The sequence below is a fragment of the Eleutherodactylus coqui genome, chromosome 1 (assembly GCF_035609145.1).
Source record: "Eleutherodactylus coqui strain aEleCoq1 chromosome 1, aEleCoq1.hap1, whole genome shotgun sequence".
Taxonomy (NCBI): Eukaryota; Metazoa; Chordata; class Amphibia; order Anura; family Eleutherodactylidae; genus Eleutherodactylus; species Eleutherodactylus coqui.
In genome coordinates, this window is record NC_089837.1 from 4,941,574 (window position 1) to 4,967,489 (window position 25,916).

The 25,916-nt window shown below is 62.5% G+C and overlaps 1 protein-coding gene across 5 annotated transcripts in view; it reads left to right on the top strand.

Annotated features, from left to right (window-relative positions):
• Positions 1–25,916, top strand: part of LOC136618574 (low density lipoprotein receptor adapter protein 1-like) — a 52,010-nt gene that overhangs the window by 7,189 nt on the left and 18,905 nt on the right. For 3 of the 5 annotated variants that reach the window (XM_066594347.1, XM_066594343.1, XM_066594345.1), the window contains exons 2-8: positions 10,769–10,911; positions 12,590–12,702; positions 16,285–16,399; positions 16,477–16,549; positions 22,960–23,037; positions 23,281–23,333; positions 23,415–23,464. In XM_066594347.1, the coding sequence (XP_066450444.1) occupies positions 10,769–10,911; positions 12,590–12,702; positions 16,285–16,399; positions 16,477–16,549; positions 22,960–23,037; positions 23,281–23,333; positions 23,415–23,464 (625 nt within the window). Of the gene's footprint in view, positions 1–10,768; positions 10,912–12,589; positions 12,703–16,284; positions 16,400–16,476; positions 16,550–22,959; positions 23,038–23,280; positions 23,334–23,414; positions 23,465–25,241; positions 25,274–25,916 lie in introns of all 5 variants that reach the window. The other 2 variants (XM_066594346.1, XM_066594344.1) reach the window with 2 other exon arrangements.

The window sequence follows — 25,916 nt, forward strand, 5'->3', positions numbered from 1 at the left end:
TGAGTCGGGGGCCTTCCCCCCTATATATACCGGCCCGGCGCCCCAGTGAGTCGGGGGTCCTCCCGGCGCCCCAGGGAGTCGGGGGTCCTCCCCTCTGTATGCCGGCCCGGCGCCCCAGGGAGTCGGGGGTCCTCCCCTCTGTATGCCGGCCCGGCGCCCCAGGGAGTCGGGGGTCCTCCCCTCTGTATGCCGGCCCGGCGCCCCAGGGAGTCGGGGGTCCTCCCCTCTGTATGCCGGCCCGGCGCCCCAGGGAGTCGGGGGGCCCTCCCCCTCTGTATGCCGGCCCGGCGCCCCAGGGAGTCGGGGGGACCCTCCCCCTCTGTATACCGGCCCGACACCCCAGTGAGTCGGGGGTCCTCCCCCCTCTATATACCGGCCCGACACCCCAGTGAGTCGGGGGGCCTTCCCCTCTATATACCGGCCCGGCGCCCCAGGGAGTCGGGGGCCTTCCCCTCTATATACCGGCCCGGCGCCCCAGGGAGTCGGGGGCCCCGCCCCTCTATATACCGGCCCGGCGCCCCAGGGAGTCGGGGGCCCCGCCCCTCTATATACCGGCCCGGCGCCCCAGGGAGTCGGGGGCCCCGCCCCTCTATATACCGGCCCGGCGCCCCAGGGAGTCGGGGGCCCCGCCCCTCTATATACCGGCCCGGCGCCCCAGGGAGTCGGGGGCCCCGCCCCTCTATATACCGGCCCGGCGCCCCAGGGAGTCGGGGGCCCTCCCCCTATGCATACCGGCCCGGCGCCCCAGGGAGTCGGGGGCCCTCCCCCTGTGCATACCGGCGCGGCGCCCCAGGGGGTCGGGGGGGCCCTCCCCCTGTGCATGCCGGCGCGGCGCCCCAGGGGGTCGGGGGGGCCCTCCCCCTGTGCATGCCGGCGCGGCGCCCCAGGGGGTCGGGGGGGCCCTCCCCCTGTGCATGCCGGCGCGGCGCCCCAGGGGGTCGGGGGGGGCCCTCCCCCTGTGCATGCCGGCGCGGCGCCCCAGGGGGTCGGGGGGGCCCTCCCCCTGTGCATGCCGGCGCGGCGCCCCAGGGAGTCGGGGGCCCTCCCCCTGTGCATGCCGGCGCGGCGCCCCAGGGGGTCGGGGGGCCCTCCCCCTGTGCATGCCGGCGCGGCGCCCCAGGGGGTCGGGGGCCCTCCCCCTGTGCATGCCGTCGCGGCGCCCCAGGGGGTCGGGGGGGCCCTCCCCCTGTGCATGCCGGCCCGGCGCCCCAGGGGGTCGGGGGGGCCCTCCCCCTGTGCATGCCGGCCCGGCGCCCCAGGGGGTCGGGGGGGCCCTCCCCCTGTGCATGCCGGCCCGGCGCCCCAGGGGGTCGGGGGCCTTCCCCCCTATATATACCGGCCCGGCACCCCAGTGAGTCGGGGGCCTTCCCCCCTATATATACCGGCCCGGCACCCCAGTGAGTCGGGGGCCTTCCCCCCTATATATACCGGCCCGGCGCCCCAGTGAGTCGGGGGTCCTCCCGGCGCCCCAGGGAGTCGGGGGTCCTCCCCTCTGTATGCCGGCCCGGCGCCCCAGGGAGTCGGGGGTCCTCCCCTCTGTATGCCGGCCCGGCGCCCCAGGGAGTCGGGGGGCCCTCCCCCTCTGTATGCCGGCCCGGCGCCCCAGGGAGTCGGGGGGACCCTCCCCCTCTGTATACCGGCCCGACACCCCAGTGAGTCGGGGGTCCTCCCCCCTCTATATACCGGCCCGACACCCCAGTGAGTCGGGGGGCCTTCCCCTCTATATACCGGCCCGGCGCCCCAGGGAGTCGGGGGCCTTCCCCTCTATATACCGGCCCGGCGCCCCAGGGAGTCGGGGGCCCCGCCCCTCTATATACCGGCCCGGCGCCCCAGGGAGTCGGGGGCCCCGCCCCTCTATATACCGGCCCGGCGCCCCAGGGAGTCGGGGGCCCCGCCCCTCTATATACCGGCCCGGCGCCCCAGGGAGTCGGGGGCCCCGCCCCTCTATATACCGGCCCGGCGCCCCAGGGAGTCGGGGGCCCCGCCCCTCTATATACCGGCCCGGCGCCCCAGGGAGTCGGGGGCCCTCCCCCTATGCATACCGGCCCGGCGCCCCAGGGAGTCGGGGGCCCTCCCCCTGTGCATACCGGCGCGGCGCCCCAGGGGGTCGGGGGGGCCCTCCCCCTGTGCATGCCGGCGCGGCGCCCCAGGGGGTCGGGGGGGCCCTCCCCCTGTGCATGCCGGCGCGGCGCCCCAGGGGGTCGGGGGGGCCCTCCCCCTGTGCATGCCGGCGCGGCGCCCCAGGGGGTCGGGGGGGCCCTCCCCCTGTGCATGCCGGCGCGGCGCCCCAGGGGGTCGGGGGGGCCCTCCCCCTGTGCATGCCGGCGCGGCGCCCCAGGGGGTCGGGGGGGCCCTCCCCCTGTGCATGCCGGCGCGGCGCCCCAGGGGGTCGGGGGCCCTCCACCTGTGCATGCCGGCGCGGCGCCCCAGGGGGTCGGGGGCCCTCCCCCTGTGCATGCCGGCGCGGCGCCCCAGGGGGTCGGGGGGGCCCTCCCCCTGTGCATGCCGGCCCGGCGCCCCAGGGGGTCGGGGGGGCCCTCCCCCTGTGCATGCCGGCCCGGCGCCCCAGGGGGTCGGGGGGGCCCTCCCCCTGTGCATGCCGGCCCGGCGCCCCAGGGGGTCGGGGGCCTTCCCCCCTATATATACCGGCCCGGCACCCCAGTGAGTCGGGGGCCTTCCCCCCTATATATACCGGCCCGGCACCCCAGTGAGTCGGGGGCCTTCCCCCCTATATATACCGGCCCGGCGCCCCAGTGAGTCGGGGGTCCTCCCGGCGCCCCAGGGAGTCGGGGGTCCTCCCCTCTGTATGCCGGCCCGGCGCCCCAGGGAGTCGGGGGTCCTCCCCTCTGTATGCCGGCCCGGCGCCCCAGGGAGTCGGGGGGGCCCTCCCCCTCTGTATGCCGGCCCGGCGCCCCAGGGAGTCGGGGGGACCCTCCCCCTCTGTATACCGGCCCGACACCCCAGTGAGTCGGGGGTCCTCCCCCCTCTATATACCGGCCCGACACCCCAGTGAGTCGGGGGGCCTTCCCCTCTATATACCGGCCCGGCGCCCCAGGGAGTCGGGGGCCTTCCCCTCTATATACCGGCCCGGCGCCCCAGGGAGTCGGGGGCCCCGCCCCTCTATATACCGGCCCGGCGCCCCAGGGAGTCGGGGGCCCCGCCCCTCTATATACCGGCCCGGCGCCCCAGGGAGTCGGGGGCCCCGCCCCTCTATATACCGGCCCGGCGCCCCAGGGAGTCGGGGGCCCCGCCCCTCTATATACCGGCCCGGCGCCCCAGGGAGTCGGGGGCCCTCCCCCTATGCATACCGGCCCGGCGCCCCAGGGAGTCGGGGGCCCTCCCCCTATGCATACCGGCCCGGCGCCCCAGGGGGTCGGGGGGGCCCTCCCCCTGTGCATGCCGGCGCGGCGCCCCAGGGGGTCGGGGGGGCCCTCCCCCTGTGCATGCCGGCGCGGCGCCCCAGGGGGTCGGGGGGGCCCTCCCCCTGTGCATGCCGGCGCGGCGCCCCAGGGGGTCGGGGGGGCCCTCCCCCTGTGCATGCCGGCGCGGCGCCCCAGGGGGTCGGGGGGGCCCTCCCCCTGTGCATGCCGGCGCGGCGCCCCAGGGGGTCGGGGGGGCCCTCCCCCTGTGCATGCCGGCGCGGCGCCCCAGGGAGTCGGGGGCCCTCCACCTGTGCATGCCGGCGCGGCGCCCCAGGGGGTCGGGGGCCCTCCACCTGTGCATGCCGGCGCGGCGCCCCAGGGGGTCGGGGGCCCTCCCCCTGTGCATGCCGTCGCGGCGCCCCAGGGGGTCGGGGGGGCCCTCCCCCTGTGCATGCCGGCCCGGCGCCCCAGGGGGTCGGGGGGGCCCTCCCCCTGTGCATGCCGGCCCGGCGCCCCAGGGGGTCGGGGGGGCCCTCCCCCTGTGCATGCCGGCCCGGCGCCCCAGGGGGTCGGGGGCCTTCCCCCCTATATATACCGGCCCGGCACCCCAGTGAGTCGGGGGCCTTCCCCCCTATATATACCGGCCCGGCACCCCAGTGAGTCGGGGGCCTTCCCCCCTATATATACCGGCCCGGCGCCCCAGTGAGTCGGGGGTCCTCCCGGCGCCCCAGGGAGTCGGGGGTCCTCCCCTATATATACCGGCCCGGCGCCCCAGGGAGTCGGGGGTCCTCCCCTATATCTACCGGCCCGGCGCCCCAGGGAGTCGGGGGTCCTCCCCTATATCTACCGGCCCGGCGCCCCAGGGAGTCGGGGGTCCTCCCCTATATCTACCGGCCCGGCGCCCCAGGGAGTCGGGGGTCCTCCCCTATATATACACTGGCCCGGCGCCCCAGGGAGTCGGGGGTCCTCCCCTATATATACACCGGCCCGGCGCCCCAGGGAGTCGGGGGTCCTCCCCTATATATACACCGGCCCGGCGCCCCAGGGAGTCGGGGGTCCTCCCCTATATATACACCGGCCCGGCGCCCCAGGGAGTCGGGGGTCCTCCCCTATATATACACCGGCCCGGCGCCCCAGGGAGTCGGGGGTCCTCCCCTATATATACACCGGCCCGGCGCCCCAGGGAGTCGGGGGTCCTCCCCTATATATACACCGGCCCGGCGCCCCAGGGAGTCGGGGGTCCTCCCCTATATATACACCGGCCCGGCGCCCCAGGGAGTCGGGGGTCCTCCCCTATATATACACCGGCCCGGCGCCCCAGGGGGTCGGGGGGGCCCTCCCCCTGTGTATGCCGGCCCGGCGCCCCAGGGGGTCGGGGGGGCCCTCCCCCTGTGTATGCCGGCCCGGCGCCCCAGGGGGTCGGGGGGGCCCTCCCCCTGTGTATGCCGGCCCGGCGCCCCAGGGGGTCGGGGGGGCCCTCCCCCTGTGTATGCCGGCCCGGCGCCCCAGGGGGTCGGGGGCCTTCCCCCCTATATATACCAGCCCGGCACCCCAGTGAGTCGGGGGCCTTCCCCCCTATATATACCGGCCCGGCGCCCCAGTGAGTCGGGGGTCCTCCCGGCGCCCCAGTGAGTCGGGGGTCCTCCCGGCGCCCCAGTGAGTCGGGGGTCCTCCCGGCGCCCCAGTGAGTCGGGGGTCCTCCCGGCGCCCCAGGGAGTCGGGGGTCCTCCCCTATATATACCGGCCCGGCGCCCCAGGGAGTCGGGGGTCCTCCCCTATATATACCGACCCGGCGCCCCAGGGAGTCGGGGGGCCTCCCCTATATATACACCGGCCCGGCGCCCCAGGGAGTCGGGGGTCCTCCCCTATATATACACCGGCCCGGCGCCCCAGGGAGTCGGGGGTCCTCCCCTATATATACACCGGCCCGGCGCCCCAGGGAGTCGGGGGTCCTCCCCTATATATACCGGCCCGGCGCCCCAGGGAGTCGGGGGTCCTCCCCTATATATACCGGCCCGGCGCCCCAGGGGGTCGGGGGCCCTCCCCCTGTGTATGCCGGCCCGGCGCCCCAGGGGGTCGGGGGGGCCCTCCCCCTGTGTATGCCGGCCCGGCGCCCCAGGGGGTCGGGGGGGCCCTCCCCCTGTGTATGCCGGCCCGGCGCCCCAGGGGGTCGGGGGGGCCCTCCCCCTGTGTATGCCGGGCCGGGGGGGCCCTCCCCCTGTGTATGCCGGCCCGGCGCCCCAGTGAGTCGGGGGCCTTCCCCCCTATATATACCGGCCCGGCACCCCAGTGAGTCGGGGGCCTTCCCCCCTATATATACCGGCCCGGCGCCCCAGTGAGTCGGGGGTCCTCCCGGCGCCCCAGGGAGTCGGGGGTCCTCCCCTATATATACCGGCCCGGCGCCCCAGGGAGTCGGGGGTCCTCCCCTATATATACACCGGCCCGGCGCCCCAGGGAGTCGGGGGTCCTCCCCTATATATACACCGGCCCGGCGCCCCAGGGAGTCGGGGGTCCTCCCCTATATATACACCGGCCCGGCGCCCCAGGGAGTCGGGGGTCCTCCCCTATATATACACCGGCCCGGCGCCCCAGGGAGTCGGGGGTCCTCCCCTATATATACACCGGCCCGGCGCCCCAGGGAGTCGGGGGTCCTCCCCTATATATACACCGGCCCGGCGCCCCAGGGAGTCGGGGGTCCTCCCCTATATATACACCGGCCCGGCGCCCCAGGGAGTCGGGGGTCCTCCCCTATATATACACCGGCCCGGCGCCCCAGGGAGTCGGGGGTCCTCCCCTATATATACACCGGCCCGGCGCCCCAGGGAGTCGGGGGTCCTCCCCTATATATACACCGGCCCGGCGCCCCAGGGAGTCGGGGGTCCTCCCCTATATATACACCGGCCCGGCGCCCCAGGGAGTCGGGGGTCCTCCCCTATATATACCGGCCCGGCGCCCCAGGGGGTCGGGGGTCCTCCCCTATATATACCGGCCCGGCGCCCCAGGGGGTCGGGGGTCCTCCCCTATATATACCGGCCCGGCGCCCCAGGGGGTCGGGGGTCCTCCCCTATATATACCGGCCCGGCGCCCCAGGGGGTCGGGGGTCCTCCCCTATATATACCGGCCCGGCGCCCCAGGGGGTCGGGGGTCCTCCCCTATATATACCGGCCCGGCGCCCCAGGGGGTCGGGGGGGCCCTCCCCCTGTGTATGCCGGCCCGGCGCCCCAGGGGGTCGGGGGGGCCCTCCCCCTGTGTATGCCGGCCCGGCGCCCCAGGGGGTCGGGGGGGCCCTCCCCCTGTGTATGCCGGGCCGGGGGGGCCCTCCCCCTGTGTATGCCGGGCCGGCGCCCCAGTGAGTCGGGGGCCTTCCCCCCTATATATACCGGCCCGGCACCCCAGTGAGTCGGGGGCCTTCCCCCCTATATATACCGGCCCGGCACCCCAGTGAGTCGGGGGCCTTCCCCCCTATATATACCGGCCCGGCGCCCCAGTGAGTCGGGGGTCCTCCCGGCGCCCCAGGGAGTCGGGGGTCCTCCCCTATATATACCGGCCCGGCGCCCCAGGGAGTCGGGGGTCCTCCCCTATATATACCGGCCCGGCGCCCCAGGGAGTCGGGGGTCCTCCCCTATATATACCGGCCCGGCGCCCCAGGGGGTCGGGGGCCCTCCCCCTATACATACCGGCGCGGCGCCCCAGGGGGTCGGGGGGGCCCTCCCCCTGTGTATGCCGGCCCGGCGCCCCAGGGGGTCGGGGGGGCCCTCCCCCTGTGTATGCCGGCCCGGCGCCCCAGGGGGTCGGGGGGGCCCTCCCCCTGTGTATGCCGGGCCGGGGGGGCCCTCCCCCTGTGTATGCCGGCCCGGCGCCCCAGTGAGTCGGGGGCCTTCCCCCCTATATATACCGGCCCGGCACCCCAGTGAGTCGGGGGCCTTCCCCCCCTATATATGCCGGCCCGGCGCCCCAGTGAGTCGGGGGTCCTCCCGGCGCCCCAGGGAGTCGGGGGTCCTCCCCTATATATACCGGCCCGGCGCCCCAGGGAGTCGGGGGTCCTCCCCTATATATACCGGCCCGGCGCCCCAGGGAGTCGGGGGTCCTCCCCTATATATACACCGGCCCGGCGCCCCAGGGAGTCGGGGGTCCTCCCCTATATATACACCGGCCCGGCGCCCCAGGGAGTCGGGGGTCCTCCCCTATATATACACCGGCCCGGCGCCCCAGGGAGTCGGGGGTCCTCCCCTATATATACACCGGCCCGGCGCCCCAGGGAGTCGGGGGTCCTCCCCTATATATACACCGGCCCGGCGCCCCAGGGAGTCGGGGGTCCTCCCCTATATATACACCGGCCCGGCGCCCCAGGGAGTCGGGGGTCCTCCCCTATATATACACCGGCCCGGCGCCCCAGGGAGTCGGGGGTCCTCCCCTATATATACACCGGCCCGGCGCCCCAGGGAGTCGGGGGTCCTCCCCTATATATACACCGGCCCGGCGCCCCAGGGAGTCGGGGGTCCTCCCCTATATATACACCGGCCCGGCGCCCCAGGGAGTCGGGGGTCCTCCCCTATATATACACCGGCCCGGCGCCCCAGGGAGTCGGGGGTCCTCCCCTTGTGTATGCCGGCCCGGCGCCCCAGGGGCTCGGGGGGGCCCTCCCCTTGTGTATGCCGGCCAGGGGCTCGGGGGGGCCCTCCCCCTGTGTATGCCGGCCCGGCGCCCCAGGGGCTCGGGGGGGCCCTCCCCCTGTGTATGCCGGCCCGGCACCCCAGTGAGTCGGGGGCCTTCCCCCCTTTATATACCGGCCCGGCACCCCAGTGAGTCGGGGGCCTTCCCCCCTTTATATACCGGCCCGGCAGCCCAGTGAGTCGGGGGCCTTCCCCCCTATATATACCGGCCCGGCGCCCCAGTGAGTCGGGGGTCCTCCCGGCGCCCCAGGGAGTCGGGGGTCCTCCCCTATATATACCGGCCCGGCGCCCCAGGGAGTCGGGGGTCCTCCCCTATATATACCGGCCCGGCGCCCCAGGGAGTCGGGGGTCCTCCCCTATATATACCGGCCCGGCGCCCCAGGGAGTCGGGGGTCCTCCCCTATATATACCGGCCCGGCGCCCCAGGGAGTCGGGGGTCCTCCCCTATATATACCGGCCCGGCGCCCCAGGGAGTCGGGGGGCCCTCCCCCTGTGTTTGCCGGCTCGGCACCCCAGTGAGTCGGGGGCCTTCCCCCCTATATATACCGGCCCGGCACCCCAGTGAGTCGGGGGCCTTCCCCCCTATATATACCGGCCCGGCGCCCCAGTGAGTCGGGGGTCCTCCCGGCGCCCCAGGGAGTCGGGGGTCCTCCCCCCTCTGTATACCGGCCCGGCGCCCCAGGGAGTCGGGGGCCTTCCCCTCTATATACCGGCCCGGCGCCCCAGGGAGTCGGGGGTCCTCCCCTATATATACACCGGCCCGGCGCCCCAGGGAGTCGGGGGTCCTCCCCTATATATACACCGGCCCGGCGCCCCAGGGAGTCGGGGGTCCTCCCCTTGTGTATGCCGGCCCGGCGCCCCAGGGGCTCGGGGGGGCCCTCCCCTTGTGTATGCCGGCCAGGGGCTCGGGGGGGCCCTCCCCCTGTGTATGCCGTCTCGGCACCCCAGTGAGTCGGGGGCCTTCCCCCCTATATATACCGGCCCGGCACCCCAGTGAGTCGGGGGCCTTCCCCCCTATATATACCGGCCCGGCGCCCCAGTGAGTCGGGGGTCCTCCCGGCGCCCCAGGGAGTCGGGGGTCCTCCCCCCTCTGTATACCGGCCCGGCGCCCCAGGGAGTCGGGGGCCTTCCCCTCTATATACCGGCCCGGCGCCCCAGGGAGTCGGGGGTCCTCCCCTATATATACACCGGCCCGGCGCCCCAGGGAGTCGGGGGTCCTCCCCTATATATACACCGGCCCGGCGCCCCAGGGAGTCGGGGGTCCTCCCCTTGTGTATGCCGGCCCGGCGCCCCAGGGGCTCGGGGGGGCCCTCCCCTTGTGTATGCCGGCCAGGGGCTCGGGGGGGCCCTCCCCCTGTGTATGCCGGCCCGGCGCCCCAGGGGCTCGGGGGGGCCCTCCCCCTGTGTATGCCGGCCCGGCACCCCAGTGAGTCGGGGGCCTTCCCCCCTTTATATACCGGCCCGGCACCCCAGTGAGTCGGGGGCCTTCCCCCCTTTATATACCGGCCCGGCAGCCCAGTGAGTCGGGGGCCTTCCCCCCTATATATACCGGCCCGGCGCCCCAGTGAGTCGGGGGTCCTCCCGGCGCCCCAGGGAGTCGGGGGTCCTCCCCTATATATACCGGCCCGGCGCCCCAGGGAGTCGGGGGTCCTCCCCTATATATACCGGCCCGGCGCCCCAGGGAGTCGGGGGTCCTCCCCTATATATACCGGCCCGGCGCCCCAGGGAGTCGGGGGTCCTCCCCTATATATACCGGCCCGGCGCCCCAGGGAGTCGGGGGTCCTCCCCTATATATACCGGCCCGGCGGCCCAGGGAGTCGGGGGGCCCTCCCCCTGTGTTTGCCGGCTCGGCACCCCAGTGAGTCGGGGGCCTTCCCCCCTATATATACCGGCCCGGCACCCCAGTGAGTCGGGGGCCTTCCCCCCTATATATACCGGCCCGGCGCCCCAGTGAGTCGGGGGTCCTCCCGGCGCCCCAGGGAGTCGGGGGTCTTCCCCCCTCTGTATACCGGCCCGGCGCCCCAGGGAGTCGGGGGCCTTCCCCTCTATATACCGGCCCGGCGCCCCAGAGAGTCGGGGGCCTTCCCCTCTATATACCGGCCCGGCGCCCCAGGGAGTCGGGGGCCTTCCCCTCTATATACCGGCCCGGCGCCCCAGGGAGTCGGGGGCCTTCCCCTCTATATACCGGCCCGGCGCCCCAGGGAGTCGGGGGCCTTCCCCTCTATATACCGGCCCGGCGCCCCAGGGAGTCGGGGGCCCTCCCCCTGTGTATACCGGCCCGGCGCCCCAGGGGGATGGGGGGCCCTCCCCCTGTGTGTGCCGGCCCGGCGCCCCAGGGGTTCGGGGGTCCTCCCCCCTATATATACCGGCCCGGCACCCCAGGGAGTCGGGCGTCCTCCCCTATGTACTGAGGGCAGTGAGGCAGTATATACTGGGGTAAATATAGGTGGGGTATATACAGTATATACCTCACCTATATTTATATACATTGTAAACCCTTGGGGGGGTCGCCTCCCATATACATTTGAGGGTCCTCCTTAGTATGTTATGTACCCGGGGGCCCTTCAGCAGTACATTGGGGTGCTGTGGGATCGGAGCTCTGCCCTAGTTTCTGGTGGGCAGTTAGATATAGTGCGGTAGGCGCCTCCTCAGCTCCAGGAGTACACAGCTGTCCCTCAGGTAACTCCTCCTGTCACCCCCTCGTCCTCACAGCAGACTCTCCTTCTATTTCAGAGCTGCCGGACACATGGACGGACTCGCGAGATGCGCTGCTGGAGGGGGTCATCTTCCATCTCAAGTACCTTGGCATGACTCTGGTGGAGAAACCCAAAGGAGAGGACATGGCGGCTGCCGCCATCCGCCGGGTCATCGCTATGGTAAGGGTCATCTCTCCGTCTGCTGAAGAGCAGCGGGTCTGACCGCTCAGTGGCCTTACCTAGACCGCTCCCCCGGCCACGTTGGTGGTCGCAGAGAGACCATAACTATGAAGAGTGCGGTCGGCCAGGGGGCAGATAGGGGGGTGGGCCAGGGTACAGTCCAGCGAGTGGAGAACTGGCAGGGAGCTGATGGTGGGCAGTGGGAGGACCAGGGTGCGATCCCAGGAGTGGAGGACTAGCCGGGGTGTGGCCCAGAGAGCGGACTATGGTATGGTCTGGGGAGCGGATTATGGGCAGCGGGAGGACCAGGGTGCGATCCCAGGAGTGAAGGACTGGCAGGGGGCAGACTGGGGAGCAGATTGTGGGCAGCGGGAGGACCAGGGTGCGATCCCAGGAGTGGAGGACTGGCAGGGGGCAGATTGTGGGTAGTGGGAGGACCTGGGTGCGATCCCAGGAGTGGAGGACTGGCAGGGGGCAGACTGGGGAGCAGATTGTGGGCAGCGGGAGGACCAGGGTGCGATCCCAGGAGTGGAGGACTGGCAGGGGGCAGATTGTGGGCAGCGGGAGGACCAGGGTGCGATCCCAGGAGTGGAGGACTGGCAGGGGGCAGATTGTGGGTAGTGGGAGGACCTGGGTGCGATCCCAGGAGTGGAGGACTGGCAGGGGGCAGATTGTGGGTAGTGGGAGGACCTGGGTGCGATCTCAGGAGTGGAGGACTGGCAGGGGTGTGGCCCAGAGAGTGGACTATAGTATGGTCTAGGGAGCAGATTGTGGGCAGCGGGAGGACCAGGGTGTGATCCCAGGAGTGGAGGACTGGCAGGAATGTGGCCCAGAGAGCGGACTATGGTATGATCTGGGGAGCAGATTGTGGGCAGCGGGAGGACCAGGTGCGATCCCAGGAGTGGAGGACTGGCAGGGGGTAGACTGGGGAGCAGATTGTGGGCAGCGGGAGGACCAGGGCGCGATCCCAGGAGTGTAGGACTGGCAGGGGGGAAGACCGGGGAGCAGATTGTGAGCAGTGGTAGGACCAGGGTGCGATCCCAGGAGTGTAGGACTGGCAGGGGGGAAGACCGGGGAGCAGATTGTGAGCAGTGGTAGGACCAGGGTGCGATCCCAGGAGTGTAGGACTGGCAGGGGGGAAGACCGGGGAGCAGATTGTGAGCAGTGGGAGGACCAGGGTGCGATCCCAGGAGTGGAGGACTAGCCGGGGTGTGGCCCAGAGAGCGGACTATCGTAGGGTCTGGGGAGCAGATTGTGGGCAGCGGGAGGACCAGGGCGCGATCCCAGGAGTGGAGGACTAGCCGGGGGTAGACTGGGGAGCAGATTGTGGGCAGTGGGAGGACCAGGGCGCGATCCCAGGAGTGGAGGACTAGCCGGGGGTAGACTGGGGAGCAGATTGTGGGCAGCGGGAGGACCAGGGCGCGATCCCAGGAGTGGAGGACTAGCCGGGGGTAGACTGGGGAGCAGATTGTGGGCAGTGGGAGGACCAGGGTGCGATCCCAGGAGTGGAGGACTAGCCGGGGGGTGGCCCAGGGAGCGGTCTATGGTATGGTCTGGGGAGCAGATTGTGGGTAGTGGGGGACTGGGGCACATTCTTGCGATGGCGTACTGGCAGGGGGGTGTTGCACAGCGCAGTGCGGATGATGGTGTTTGGCTGATGTTTCCGTGTCTCCTGCAGGCTCGGGCAAGTGCAAAGCCGCTGCAGAAAGTCATAGTGACTGTAACGCCACAGGGTATCACTATACAGGATGGTGCCACCGCACAGCAGATCGAGTATGTGTCCATATACAGGTGAGTCGTGTCCTATATACAGAGCACCTATAGAATGCATCTGCCCTTAACCATCCACTGTGGCGTGACATGATGAATAAGAAAATATACCTCTGATGGATGCCGGCCGTCACCAGAGCATCTCCGGTTACCAAGAGTCTACATATAATGTATGTTGTATGCATTGGGTGGGGCAAGACGTGTCCTGAGACACTGGAGATAAGGTGGGGTCAGATCTGTATATACAGGCCCTCCTAGAATCATAGAATGGTAGAGTTGGAAGGAACCTCCGGGGTCATTGGGTCCTCCGGGGTCATTGGGTCCTCCGGGGTCATTGGGTCCTCCGGGGTCATTGGGTCGAGCCCCCTGCTCATTGCAGGATCACTAAATCATCCCAGACAGATGTCTGTCCAGCCTTTGTTTGAACACTTCCATTGAAGGAGAACTCCCCACCTCCCGTGGCAACCTGTTCCACTCATTGATCCCCTCACTGTCTAATATCTAATCTGGGTCTCCTCCCTTTCAGTTTCATCCCATTGCTTCTAGTCTTTCCTTGTACAGATGAGAATAGGGCTGATCCCTCTGCACTGTGACAGCCCTTCAGATATTTGTAGACCGCTATTAAGTCTCCTCTCAGGCTTCTCTTCTGCTAAACATTCCCAGATCCTTTACCCGTTCCTCATAGGACATGATTTGCAGACCACTTACCATCTTGGTAACTCTTCTCTGAACTTGCTGCAGTTTGTCTATGTCTTGTATAAAGTGGGGTGCCCAGAACTGGACCCAGTATTCCAGATGAGGTCTGACTAAGGAAAAGTGGAGGGGGATAATGACCTCACGTGATCTAGACTCTATGCTTCTCTTACACCCCAGAACTGGACCCAGTATTCCAGATGAGGTCTGACTAAGGAAGAGTATAGGGGGATAATGACCTCACGTGATCTAGACTCTATGCTTCTCTTAATACATCCCAGAATTGTGTTTGTCTTTTTGGCTGCTGCATCACATTGTTGACTCATGTTCAGTCTATGATCTATTAGTATACCCAAGTCTTTTTCACATGTGCTGCTGCTTAGCCCAATTCCTTCCATTCTGTATGTGCTTTCTTCATTTTTATTGCCCAGATGTAGGACTTTGCATTTCTCCTTGGTAAATCCCATTCTGTTAGTCGCTGACCACTGTACAAGCTTTTCTAGATCTTTTTGAATCCTCTCCCTTCCCTAGTGTTAGCTATCTCTCCTAGCTTTGTGTCATCAGCAAATTCAGTCAGTTTCCCACAATTCCCTCCTCCAGATCATGTATAACAATGTTGACCAACACTGGGCCCAGGACAGAGCCTTGTGGTCCCCACTTGATACATTCTTCCACTTGGATGTGCAGCCATTTATGACCACTCTTTGATCACTCAGCCAGTTGTGAATCCACCTAACAGTTGTCTTGTCAATCCCAGATTTGGTCATTTCATCAATAAGGATGGTATGAGATACTTTGTCAGATCCTTTACTAAGGTCAGGATATACTATATCCACCGCATTTCCCTGATCAACCCAGTCAGTGATTCTGTCATAGGAGATTAGATTAGTCTGACATGACTTGTTAGTTACAAACCCATGCTGGCTCTGGTTAATTACTCCATTCTCAGCCAAGTACTTGTATACATGCTGTTTAATAATCTATGAGAGAAAGCAGATACAAAATAGGTATTTAAAAGTTCGTCCTTCTCACCATCATTCTTAACCAATTCACCATTTTCATCCTGTAAGCATCCAATAGCATCTGTGACCTTTCTTTTGCTTTTGACCCCCAAATCCTTTTTTATTGCTTTTGGCCTCTCTTACAAGCCTCAGTTCATTATCAGCTTTACCTTTTCTGACCCTTGCCCTACAGTTTCTGCAGACCGCATTATATTCTTCTTTAGATATTCCTCCTCTTTCCATTTGATAAACATATTTTTCTTCCTCTAACATGTGTACAAGTTCTCTGTTCATCCATCCTGGTCTCATTAAATGCTTCCCATTCTTCCTTCTTTTAGGGATTGGTAACGATTGTGCTTTGAGAATCCCATTCCACAATATTTCACAACCTTCTTGGACATTTCTGTCCTTAAGAACATCCAGTCATTGGATTATTCCTCTTTCTATATCCATTATAGCCATATATCCACATCACCTGTAGATTGTACTTACACACAGGTGAGACGTGTCCTGGGTCTGTATCGCCTGTATTACACACAGGTGAGACGTGTCCTGGGTCTGTATCGCCTGTATAACACGCGGGTGAGACGTGTCTTGGGTCTGTATCGCCTGTATTACACGCGGGTGAGACGTGTCCTGGGTCTGTATCGCCTGTATAACACACAGGTGAGACGTGTCCTGGGTCTGTATCGCCTGTATAACACACAGGTGAGATGTGTCCTGGGTCTGTATCGCCTGTATAACACACAGGTGAGACGTGTCCTGGGTCTGTATCGCCTGTATAACACACAGGTGAGACGTGTCCTGGGTCTGTATCGCCTGTATAACACACAGGTGAGACGTGTCCTGGGTCTGTATCGCCTGTATAACACACAGGTGAGACGTGTCCTGGGTCTGTATCGCCTGTATAACACACAGGTGAGACGTGTCCTGGGTCTGTATCGCCTGTATAACACACAGGTGAGACGTGTCCTGGGTCTGTATCGCCTGTATAACACACAGGTGAGACGTGTCTTGGGTCTGTATCGCCTGTATTACACACAGGTGAGACGTGTCCTGGGTCTGTATCGCCTGTATTACACACAGGTGAGACGTGTCCTGGGTCTGTATCGCCTGTATAACACACAGGTGAGACGTGTCCTGGGTCTGTATCGCCTGTATAACACACAGGTGAGACGTGTCCTGGGTCTGTATCGCCTGTATAACACACAGGTGAGACGTGTCCTGGGTCTGTATCGCCTGTATTACACACAGGTGAGACGTGTCTTGGGTCTGTATCGCCTGTATTACACACAGGTGAGACGTGTCTTGGGTCTGTATCGCCTGTATTACACACAGGTGAGACGTGTCCTGGGTCTGTATCGCCTGTATTACACACAGGTGAGACGTGTCCTGGGTCTGTATCGCCTGTATAACACACAGGTGAGACGTGTCCTGGGTCTGTATCGCCTGTATAACACACAGGTGAGACGTGTCCTGGGTCTGTATCGCCTGTATTACACACAGGTGAGACGTGTCCTGGGTCTGTATCGCCTGTATTACACACAGGTGAGACGTGTCCTGGGTCTGTATCGCCTGTATTACACACAGGTGAGACGTGTCCTGGGTCTGTATCGCCTGTATTACACACAGGTGAGACGTGTCCTGGGTCTGTATCGCCTGTATTACACACAGGTGAGACGTGTCCTGGGTCTGTATCGCCTGTATAACACACAGGTGAGACGTGTCCTGGGTCTGTATCGCCTGTATTACACACAGGTGAGACGTGTCCTGGGTCTGTATCGCCTGTATAACGCGCGGGCGAGACGTGTCCTGGGTCTGTATCGCCTGTATTACACGCAGGTGAGACCTGACACCTGTAGGACATCTCTATACGTTGAGGTCCTTATGATTCTGCATTTTCCTGCAGGATTTCTTATTGCACGACGGACAAAGTTCAGAATAAGGTTTTTGCTTATGTGGCCCAGAACCAATCCAACGGGGCCCTGGAGTGCCACGCGTTCCTGTCCTCCAAGAAGAAGCTGGTAGGTCACTCTATATGGGAGAATATAAGGTAGGTGCCATGTAACCAACCACATCATGCACTATTCATATATTTCAGGCCCAGACAGTGACTCTTACTGTGGCACAGGCCTTCACAGTGGCACTGGACCTATGGCAGTCCAGCAAGGACGGTACAGTATCTGTGGGCGATGATTGTGTCTATGACCTATTGTGATGCTGTGTGGCAAGCCGTACATTGTCTTGTTTATACTGGAGAATCATCGTTATGATTCCTGTCTAGTGAAGGGGAAGGTATGAGCGGACGATGGGTAATGATGGCGGATCCTGTCTGGTGAAGGGGAAGGTATGAGCGGACGATGGGTAATGATGGCGGATCCTGTCTGGTGAGGGGGCAGGTATGAGCGGACAATGGGTAATGATGGCGGTTCCTGTCTGGTGAAGAGGAAGGTATGAGCGGACCATGGGTAATGATGGCAGATCCTGTCTGGTGAAGGGGAAGGTATGAGCGGACGATGGGTAATGATGGCGGATCCTGTCTGGTGAAGGGGAAGGTATGAGCGGACGATGGGTAATGATGGCGGATCCTGTCTGGTGAAGGGGCAGGTATGAGCGGACAATGGGTAATGATGGCGGATCCTGTCTGGTGAAGGGAAAGGTATGAGCTGACGATGGGTAATGATGGCGGATCCTGTCTGGTGAAGGGAAAGGTATGAGCTGACGATGGGTAATGATGGCGGATCCTGTCTGGTGAGGGGAAAGGTATGAGCGGACGATGGGTAATGATGGTGGATCCTGTCTGGTGAGGGGAAAGGTATGAGCGGACGATGGGTAATGAGGGCGGATCCTGTCTGGTGAAGGGAAAGGTATGAGCTGACGATGGGTAATGATGGCGGATCCTGTCTGGTGAGGGGAAAGGTATGAGCGGACGATGGGTAATGATGGTGGATCCTGTCTGGTGAGGGGAAAGGTATGAGCGGACGATGGGTAATGAGGGTGGATCCTGTCTGGTGAGGGGAAAGGTATGAGCGGACGATGGGTAATGATGGCAGATCCTGTCTGGTGAGGGGAAAGGTATGAGCTGACGATGGGTAATGATGGCGGATCCTGTCTGGTGAAGGTATGAGCGGACGATGGGTAATGATGGCGGATCCTGTCTGGTGAGGGGGCAGGTATGAGCTGACGATGAGTAATGATGGCGGATCCTGTCTGGTGAGGGGGAAGGTATGAACGGACGATGGGTAATGATGGCGGATCCTGTCTGGTGCAGGGAAAGGTATGAGCGGACCATGGGTAATGATGGCGGATCCTGTCTGGTGAGGGGGAAGGTATGAACGGACGATTGGTAATGATGGCGGATCCTGTCTGGTGAGGGGGAAGGTATGAACGGACGATTGGTAATGATGGCAGATCCTGTCTAGTGAAGGGGAAGGTATGAGCGGACGATGGATAATGATGGTGGATCCAGTCTGGTGAGGGGGAAGGTATGAGCGGACGATGGGTAATGATGGCGGATCCTGTCTGGTGAAGGGGCAGGTATGAGCTGACGATGGGTAATGATGGCGGATCCTGTCTAGTGAAGGGGAAGGTATGAGCGGACGATGGGTAATGATGGCGGATCCTGTCTGGTGAAGGGAAAGGTATGAGCTGACGATGGGTAATGATGGCGGATCCTGTCTGGTGAGGGGGCAGGTATGAGCTGACGATGGGTAATGATGGCGGATCCTGTCTGGTGAGGGGGAAGGTATGAACGGACGATTGGTAATGATGGCAGATCCTGTCTAGTGAAGGGGAAGGTATGAGCGGACGATGGGTAATGATGGCGGATCCTGTCTGGTGAGGGGAAAGGTATGAGTGGACGATGGGTAATGATGGTGGATCCTGTCTGGTGAGGGGAAAGGTATGAGCGGACGATGGGTAATGAGGGTGGATCCTGTCTGGTGAGGGGAAAGGTATGAGCGGACGATGGGTAATGATGGCAGATTCTGTCTGGTGAGGGGAAAGGTATGAGCTGACGATGGGTAATGATGGCGGATCCTGTCTGGTGAAGGTATGAGCGGACGATGGGTAATGATGGCGGATCCTGTCTGGTGAGGGGGCAGGTATGAGCTGACGATGGGTAATGATGGCGGATCCTGTCTGGTGAGGGGGAAGGTATGAACGGACGATTGGTAATGATGGCAGATCCTGTCTAGTGAAGGGGAAGGTATGAGCGGACGATGGGTAATGATGGTGGATCCTGTCTGGTGAAGTGGAAGGTATGAGCGGACGATGGGTAATGATGGTAGATCCAGTCTGGTGAGGGGGAAGGTATGAGCGGACGATGGGTAATGATGGCGGATCCTGTCTGGTGAAGGGGCAGGTATGAGCTGACGATGGGTAATGATGGCGGATCCTGTCTGGTGAGGGGAAAGGTATGAGCTGACGATGGGTAATGATGGCGGATCCTGTCTGGTGAGGGGGCAGGTATGAGCTGACGATGGGTAATGATGGCGGATCCTGTCTAGTGAAGGGGAAGGTATGAGCGGACGATGGGTAATGATGGCGGATCCTGTCTGGTGAAGGGGCAGGTATGAGCTGACGATGGGTAATGATGGCGGATCCTGTCTGGTGAGGGGAAAGGTATGAGCGGACGATGGGTAATGATGGTGGATCCTGTCTGGTGAGGGGAAAGGTATGAGCGGACGATGGGTAATGAGGGCGGATCCTGTCTGGTGAAGGGAAAGGTATGAGCTGACGATGGGTAATGATGGCGGATCCTGTCTGGTGAGGGGAAAGGTATGAGCGGACGATGGGTAATGATGGTGGATCCTGTCTGGTGAGGGGAAAGGTATGAGCGGACGATGGGTAATGAGGGTGGATCCTGTCTGGTGAGGGGAAAGGTATGAGCGGACGATGGGTAATGATGGCAGATCCTGTCTGGTGAGGGGAAAGGTATGAGCTGACGATGGGTAATGATGGCGGATCCTGTCTGGTGAAGGTATGAGCGGACGATGGGTAATGATGGCGGATCCTGTCTGGTGAGGGGGCAGGTATGAGCTGACGATGAGTAATGATGGCGGATCCTGTCTGGTGAGGGGGAAGGTATGAACGGACGATGGGTAATGATGGCGGATCCTGTCTGGTGCAGGGAAAGGTATGAGCGGACCATGGGTAATGATGGCGGATCCTGTCTGGTGAGGGGGAAGGTATGAACGGACGATTGGTAATGATGGCGGATCCTGTCTGGTGAGGGGGAAGGTATGAACGGACGATTGGTAATGATGGCAGATCCTGTCTAGTGAAGGGGAAGGTATGAGCGGACGATGGATAATGATGGTGGATCCAGTCTGGTGAGGGGGAAGGTATGAGCGGACGATGGGTAATGATGGCGGATCCTGTCTGGTGAAGGGGCAGGTATGAGCTGACGATGGGTAATGATGGCGGATCCTGTCTAGTGAAGGGGAAGGTATGAGCGGACGATGGGTAATGATGGCGGATCCTGTCTGGTGAAGGGAAAGGTATGAGCTGACGATGGGTAATGATGGCGGATCCTGTCTGGTGAGGGGGCAGGTATGAGCTGACGATGGGTAATGATGGCGGATCCTGTCTGGTGAGGGGGAAGGTATGAACGGACGATTGGTAATGATGGCAGATCCTGTCTAGTGAAGGGGAAGGTATGAGCGGACGATGGGTAATGATGGCGGATCCTGTCTGGTGAGGGGAAAGGTATGAGTGGACGATGGGTAATGATGGTGGATCCTGTCTGGTGAGGGGAAAGGTATGAGCGGACGATGGGTAATGAGGGTGGATCCTGTCTGGTGAGGGGAAAGGTATGAGCGGACGATGGGTAATGATGGCAGATTCTGTCTGGTGAGGGGAAAGGTATGAGCTGACGATGGGTAATGATGGCGGATCCTGTCTGGTGAAGGTATGAGCGGACGATGGGTAATGATGGCGGATCCTGTCTGGTGAGGGGGCAGGTATGAGCTGACGATGGGTAATGATGGCGGATCCTGTCTGGTGAGGGGGAAGGTATGAACGGACGATTGGTAATGATGGCAGATCCTGTCTAGTGAAGGGGAAGGTATGAGCGGACGATGGGTAATGATGGTGGATCCTGTCTGGTGAAGTGGAAGGTATGAGCGGACGATGGGTAATGATGGTAGATCCAGTCTGGTGAGGGGGAAGGTATGAGCGGACGATGGGTAATGATGGCGGATCCTGTCTGGTGAAGGGGCAGGTATGAGCTGACGATGGGTAATGATGGCGGATCCTGTCTGGTGAGGGGAAAGGTATGAGCTGACGATGGGTAATGATGGCGGATCCTGTCTGGTGAGGGGGCAGGTATGAGCTGACGATGGGTAATGATGGCGGATCCTGTCTAGTGAAGGGGAAGGTATGAGCGGACGATGGGTAATGATGGCGGATCCTGTCTGGTGAAGGGGCAGGTATGAGCTGACGATGGGTAATGATGGCGGATCCTGTCTGGTGAAGGGAAAGGTATGAGCTGACGATGGGTAATGATGGCGGATCCTGTCTGGTGAAGGGAAAGGTATGAGCTGGCGATGGGTAATGATGGCGGATCCTGTCTGGTGAAGGGAAAGGTATGAGCTGACGATGGGTAATGATGGCGGATCCTGTCTGGTGAAGGGAAAGGTATGAGCTGACGATGGGTAATGATGGCGGATCCTGTCTGGTGAGGGGGCAGGTATGAGCTGACGATGGGTAATGATGGCGGATCCTGCCTGGAGAGGGGGAAGGTATGAGCTGACGATGGGTAATGATGGCGGATCCTGTCTGGTGAAGGAGAAGGTATGAGCGGACGATGGGTAATGATGGCGGATCCTGTCTGGTGAGGGGAAAGGTATGAGCTGAAGATGGGTAATGATGGCGGATCCTGTCTGGTGAGGGGGCAGGTATGAGCTGACGATGGGTAATGATGGCGGATCCTGCCTAGTGAAGGGGAAGGTATGAGCGGACGATGGGTAATGATGGCGGATCCTGTCTGGTGAGGGGAAAGGTATGAGCTGACGATGGGTAATGATGGCGGATCCTGTCTGGTGAGGGGGCAGGTATGAGCTGACGATGGGTAATGATGGTGGATCCAGTCTGGTGAGGGGGAAGGTATGAGCGGACGATGGGTAATGATGGCGGATCCTGTCTGGTGAAGGGGCAGGTATGAGCTGACGATGGGTAATGATGGCGGATCCTGTCTGGTGAGGGGAAAGGTATGAGCTGACGATGGGTAATGATGGCGGATCCTGTCTGGTGAGGGGGCAGGTATGAGATGACGATGGGTAATGATGGCGGATCCTGTCTGGTGAAGGGGAAGGTATGAGCGGACGATGGGTAATGATGGCGGATCCTGTCTGGTGAAGGGGAAGGTATGAGCGGACGATGGGTAATGATGGCGGATCCTGTCTGGTGAAGGGGCAGGTATGAGCTGACGATGGGTAATGATGGCGGATCCTGTCTGGAGAGGGGGAAGGTATGAGCTGACGATGGGTAATGATGGCGGATCCTGTCTGGTGAAGGAGAAGGTATGAGCGGACGATGGGTAATGATGGCGGATCCTGCCTGGCCAAAGGAAGGTATGAGCTGACGATGGGTAATGATGGCGGATCCTGTCTGGTGAGGGGGAAGTTATGAGCTGACGATGGGTAATGATGGCAGATGCTGTCTGGTGAGGGGGAAGGTATGAACGGACGATTGGTAATGATGGCGGATCCTGTCTGGTTAGGGGGAAGGTATGAGCTGACGATGGGTAATGATGGCGGATCCTGTCTGGTGAAGGGAAAGGTATGAGCGGACGATGGGTAATGATGGCGGATCCTGTCTGGTGAAGGGGAAGGTATGAGCGGACGATGGGTAATGATGGCGGTTCCTGTCTGGCTGAAGGAAGGTATGAGCAGACGATGGGTAATGAGGGCGGTTCCTGTCTGGCTGAAGGAAGGTATGAGCTGACGATGGGTAACGATGGCTGATCCTGTCTGGCTGAAGGAAGGTATGAGCAGACGATGGGTAATGATGGCGGTTCCTGTCTGGCTGAAGGAAGGTATGAGCTGACGATGGGTAATGATGGCGGTTCCTGTCTGGCTGAAGGAAGGTATGAGCAGACGATGGGTAATGATGGCGGTTCCTGTCTGGCTGAAGGAAGGTATGAGCTGACGATGGGTAATGATGGCGGATCCTGTCTGGTGAAGGAAGGTATGAGCTGACAATGGGTAATGTTAGTGGTTCCCGTCTGGCCAAGGAGAAGGTATGAGCTGACTATATAGGTAATGAGGGCGGTTCCCGTCTAAACAAGGGGAAGGTATGAGCTGATGACGGGTAATGATGGCGGTTCCTGTCTGGGTGAAGGAAGGTATGAGCCGACTTTAGGTAATGAGGGCGGTTACTGTCTGGCCAAGGGGAAGGTATGAGCTGTCTATACTGTTGGTAATGATGGCGGTTCCCGTCTGGCCAATATGTAGGTATGACCCTCCTGACTAGTGGAAAGCTACACACTGGCGCTCGGTAATGATGGTGGTTTTTGCCCCTCCCCCTGCTCTGGATCGGCACGGATTTCAGGTCTGACCTTAGCTCTGTCTTCTCCTCCCAGCAGGCAGCTTGGACTCCTTCCCCAGACTACATGAAGCAGCCATCGCACCCAGCACAGACGGCACAGAGCCCGGGCCAGGTATGATGGGCACCCACCATAATGTCTACACACTAAGGGTCTTCTCGTTTGTCGTTCAGTCGCTGCATGCATTTACTATGAAGGATTATCTGTGTATAAGCCCCTCATGTCTCCTGCTCCCCGCCCCCCCCATGCTGCACCTTCACTATTTGTCCTATCGTTGGGGGAGGTGTAGGGAGTCGTATATAGCCGCCCCGGTGGGTGATGAGTAGGAGTGCTGCCTCATGCATTTACATGTTACAGATGACCGTGCCCCTGCTGCCATGGATGTCATGATGAAGAGCGCCCCGCACCAGGTGAGTACATGGATGCCGCACAGGTGGAGGGCGGGTGAAGTGCGTTATACATCATGAGTAATATGTCTATCTACCTGTCAGGTTGATGAAGACGAGGAGGAAGAGGATGACGACTTCAAAGATTTTTCAAGGTTAGGGAGTCTGCTAAAATGTGTCTTAGTAAACAAGACTAGACTAATAGCTCACTGATAGATCAGATTACATGATGACCATAGAAGTCTATGGAGAGGAAAGGGAGTGGGAGCTGAGTGAGGCAGACGCACAGACATTGCAGCGTCTATTGTGTTTTAACGTCTTGCACTGTTCGCAGAGTGGAGCTCCCGCTCCCCTGTACGCGCTGTGGGCGCAGAGTGGAGCTCCCGCTCCCCTGTACGCGCTGTGGGCGCAGAGTGGAGCTCCCGCTCCCCTGTACGCGCTGTGGGCGCAGAGTGGAGCTCCCGCTCCCCTGTACGCGCTGTGGGCGCAGAGTGGAGCTCCCGCTCCCCTGTACGCGCTGTGGGCGCAGAGTGGAGCTCCCGCTCCCCTGTACGCGCTGTGGGCGCAGAGTGGAGCTCCCGCTCCCCTGTACGCGCTGTGGGCGCAGAGTGGAGCTCCCGCTCCCCTGTACGCGCTGTGGGCGCAGAGTGGAGCTCCCGCTCCCCTGTACGCGCTGTGGGCGCAGAGTGGAGCTCCCGCTCCCCTGTACGCGCTGTGGGCGCAGAGTGGAGCTCCCGCTCCCCTGTACGCGCTGTGGGCGCAGAGTGGAGCTCCCGCTCCCCTGTACGCGCTGTGGGCGCAGAGTGGAGCTCCCGCTCCCCTGTACGCGCTGTGGGCGCAGAGTGGAGCTCCCGCTCCCCTGTACGCGCTGTGGGCGCAGAGTGGAGCTCCCGCTCCCCTGTACGCGCTGTGGGCGCAGAGTGGAGCTCCCGCTCCCCTGTACGCGCTGTGGGCGCAGAGTGGAGCTCCCGCTCCCCTGTACGCGCTGTGGGCGCAGAGAGGAGCTCCCGCTCCCCTGTACGCGCTGTGGGCGCAGAGAGGAGCTCCCGCTCCCCTGTACGCGCTGTGGGCGCAGAGGAGCTCCCCTGTACGCATCTCCCCCATACACTGTACACAGGTAGAGATAGAGGAAGCAGGATCTCCTCTGTGTACAGTGTATGGGAGAGATACAGATAGGGGAGCAGGATCTCCTCTCTCTCTGTGTACAGTGTATGGGAGAGATAGAGATAGGGGAGCAGGATCTCCGCTGTGTACAGTGTATGGGAGAGATAGATATAGGGGAGCAGGATCTCCTCTCTCTGTGTACAGTGTAAGGGAGAGATAGAGATAGGGGAGCAGGATCTCCTCTGTGTACAGTGTATGGGAGAGATAGAGATAGGGAAGCAGGATCTCCTCTGTGTGTACAGTGTATGAGAGAGATAGAAATAGGGGAGCAGGATCTCCTCTCTGTGTACAGTGTATGGGAGAGATAGAGATAGGGGAGCAGGATCTCCTCTCTGTGTACAGTGTATGGGAGAGATACAGATAGGGGAGCAGGATCTCCTCTGTGTACAGTGTATGGGAGAGATACAGATAGGGGACCAGGATCTCCTCTCTGTATACAGTGTATGGGAGAGATAGAAATAGGGGAGCAGGATCTCCTCTGTGTGTACAGTGTATGGGAGAGATTGAGATAGGGGAGCAGGATCTCCTCTGTGGATAATTCACTCATCCAAGTAGACTGGTGGGAGCAGCGGGTATATAGGAGACTGTTGTGATGTAGGGGGTTGCGAGGTGGATACAGCGCCCCCCTCTGTAGGGAGGAATACTGCGTGTCTGGCTATCCGCTTCTGAGCGCTATGTCTGTGGGCCGTGATGACGAGTCGGTCGTTGGTCGCAGACACGTATATCCGGCGCCCTCTTGTGTATAAACTGTGGTGTCTCTCCTACAAGCTGCCTAATGGAGGACGCGGCGGACTCGATGGGTAACGTGTGACCTCCTCTTCTGGTGTTGTGTTCTGTGCCCAGTCATCTCTTCTGCATGTGTCCGGGCTGCTGAGGAGGTGATCGCCCAGTAAGGGATAAGCCAGCGATATGGAGGTGTGAGGGCCAGTGACCGGTGGACCACTGGTCAGAGCGGCTGGTCTTGTGCGGAGTCCTGGACTGTAGTGGTTACTTTGTATCGCGGCGTCCATGGACGTCCGATCTATCAAACCAACGCATTTTTCCCCGCGTTAAAGTCGTCAGAAAAAACACAACGCTGAAAAAGTGCTTTTTTATCACTCCGTTTATTCAAAAGGTGGAATAAAAATCCATCCGACTAGTCGGCACCCCAAACGGTATCCATAGAAACCAGCGGGCGTCCCGCAAAGAAACACGGGCACCTCCACCAAAAAACTGCCCTTCTGCCATCTCTGGGGGTCGTGTCTCTCCAGCGCCCCCTGCAGCAATAATGACAAGATGACCTTAGACCGTGGAAAGAACACCCGTCCGTATATCTGTAGGGCATGAAGGACGGGCGGCAGGCCTCCCTCACATGGGCGGCAGGGCATTGCCGTGAGAAAGTGGCAGCCATATCACATCGCTGCTTTCTGCAATATCGCTGCGTCTTCTCATGGCATTACTGTG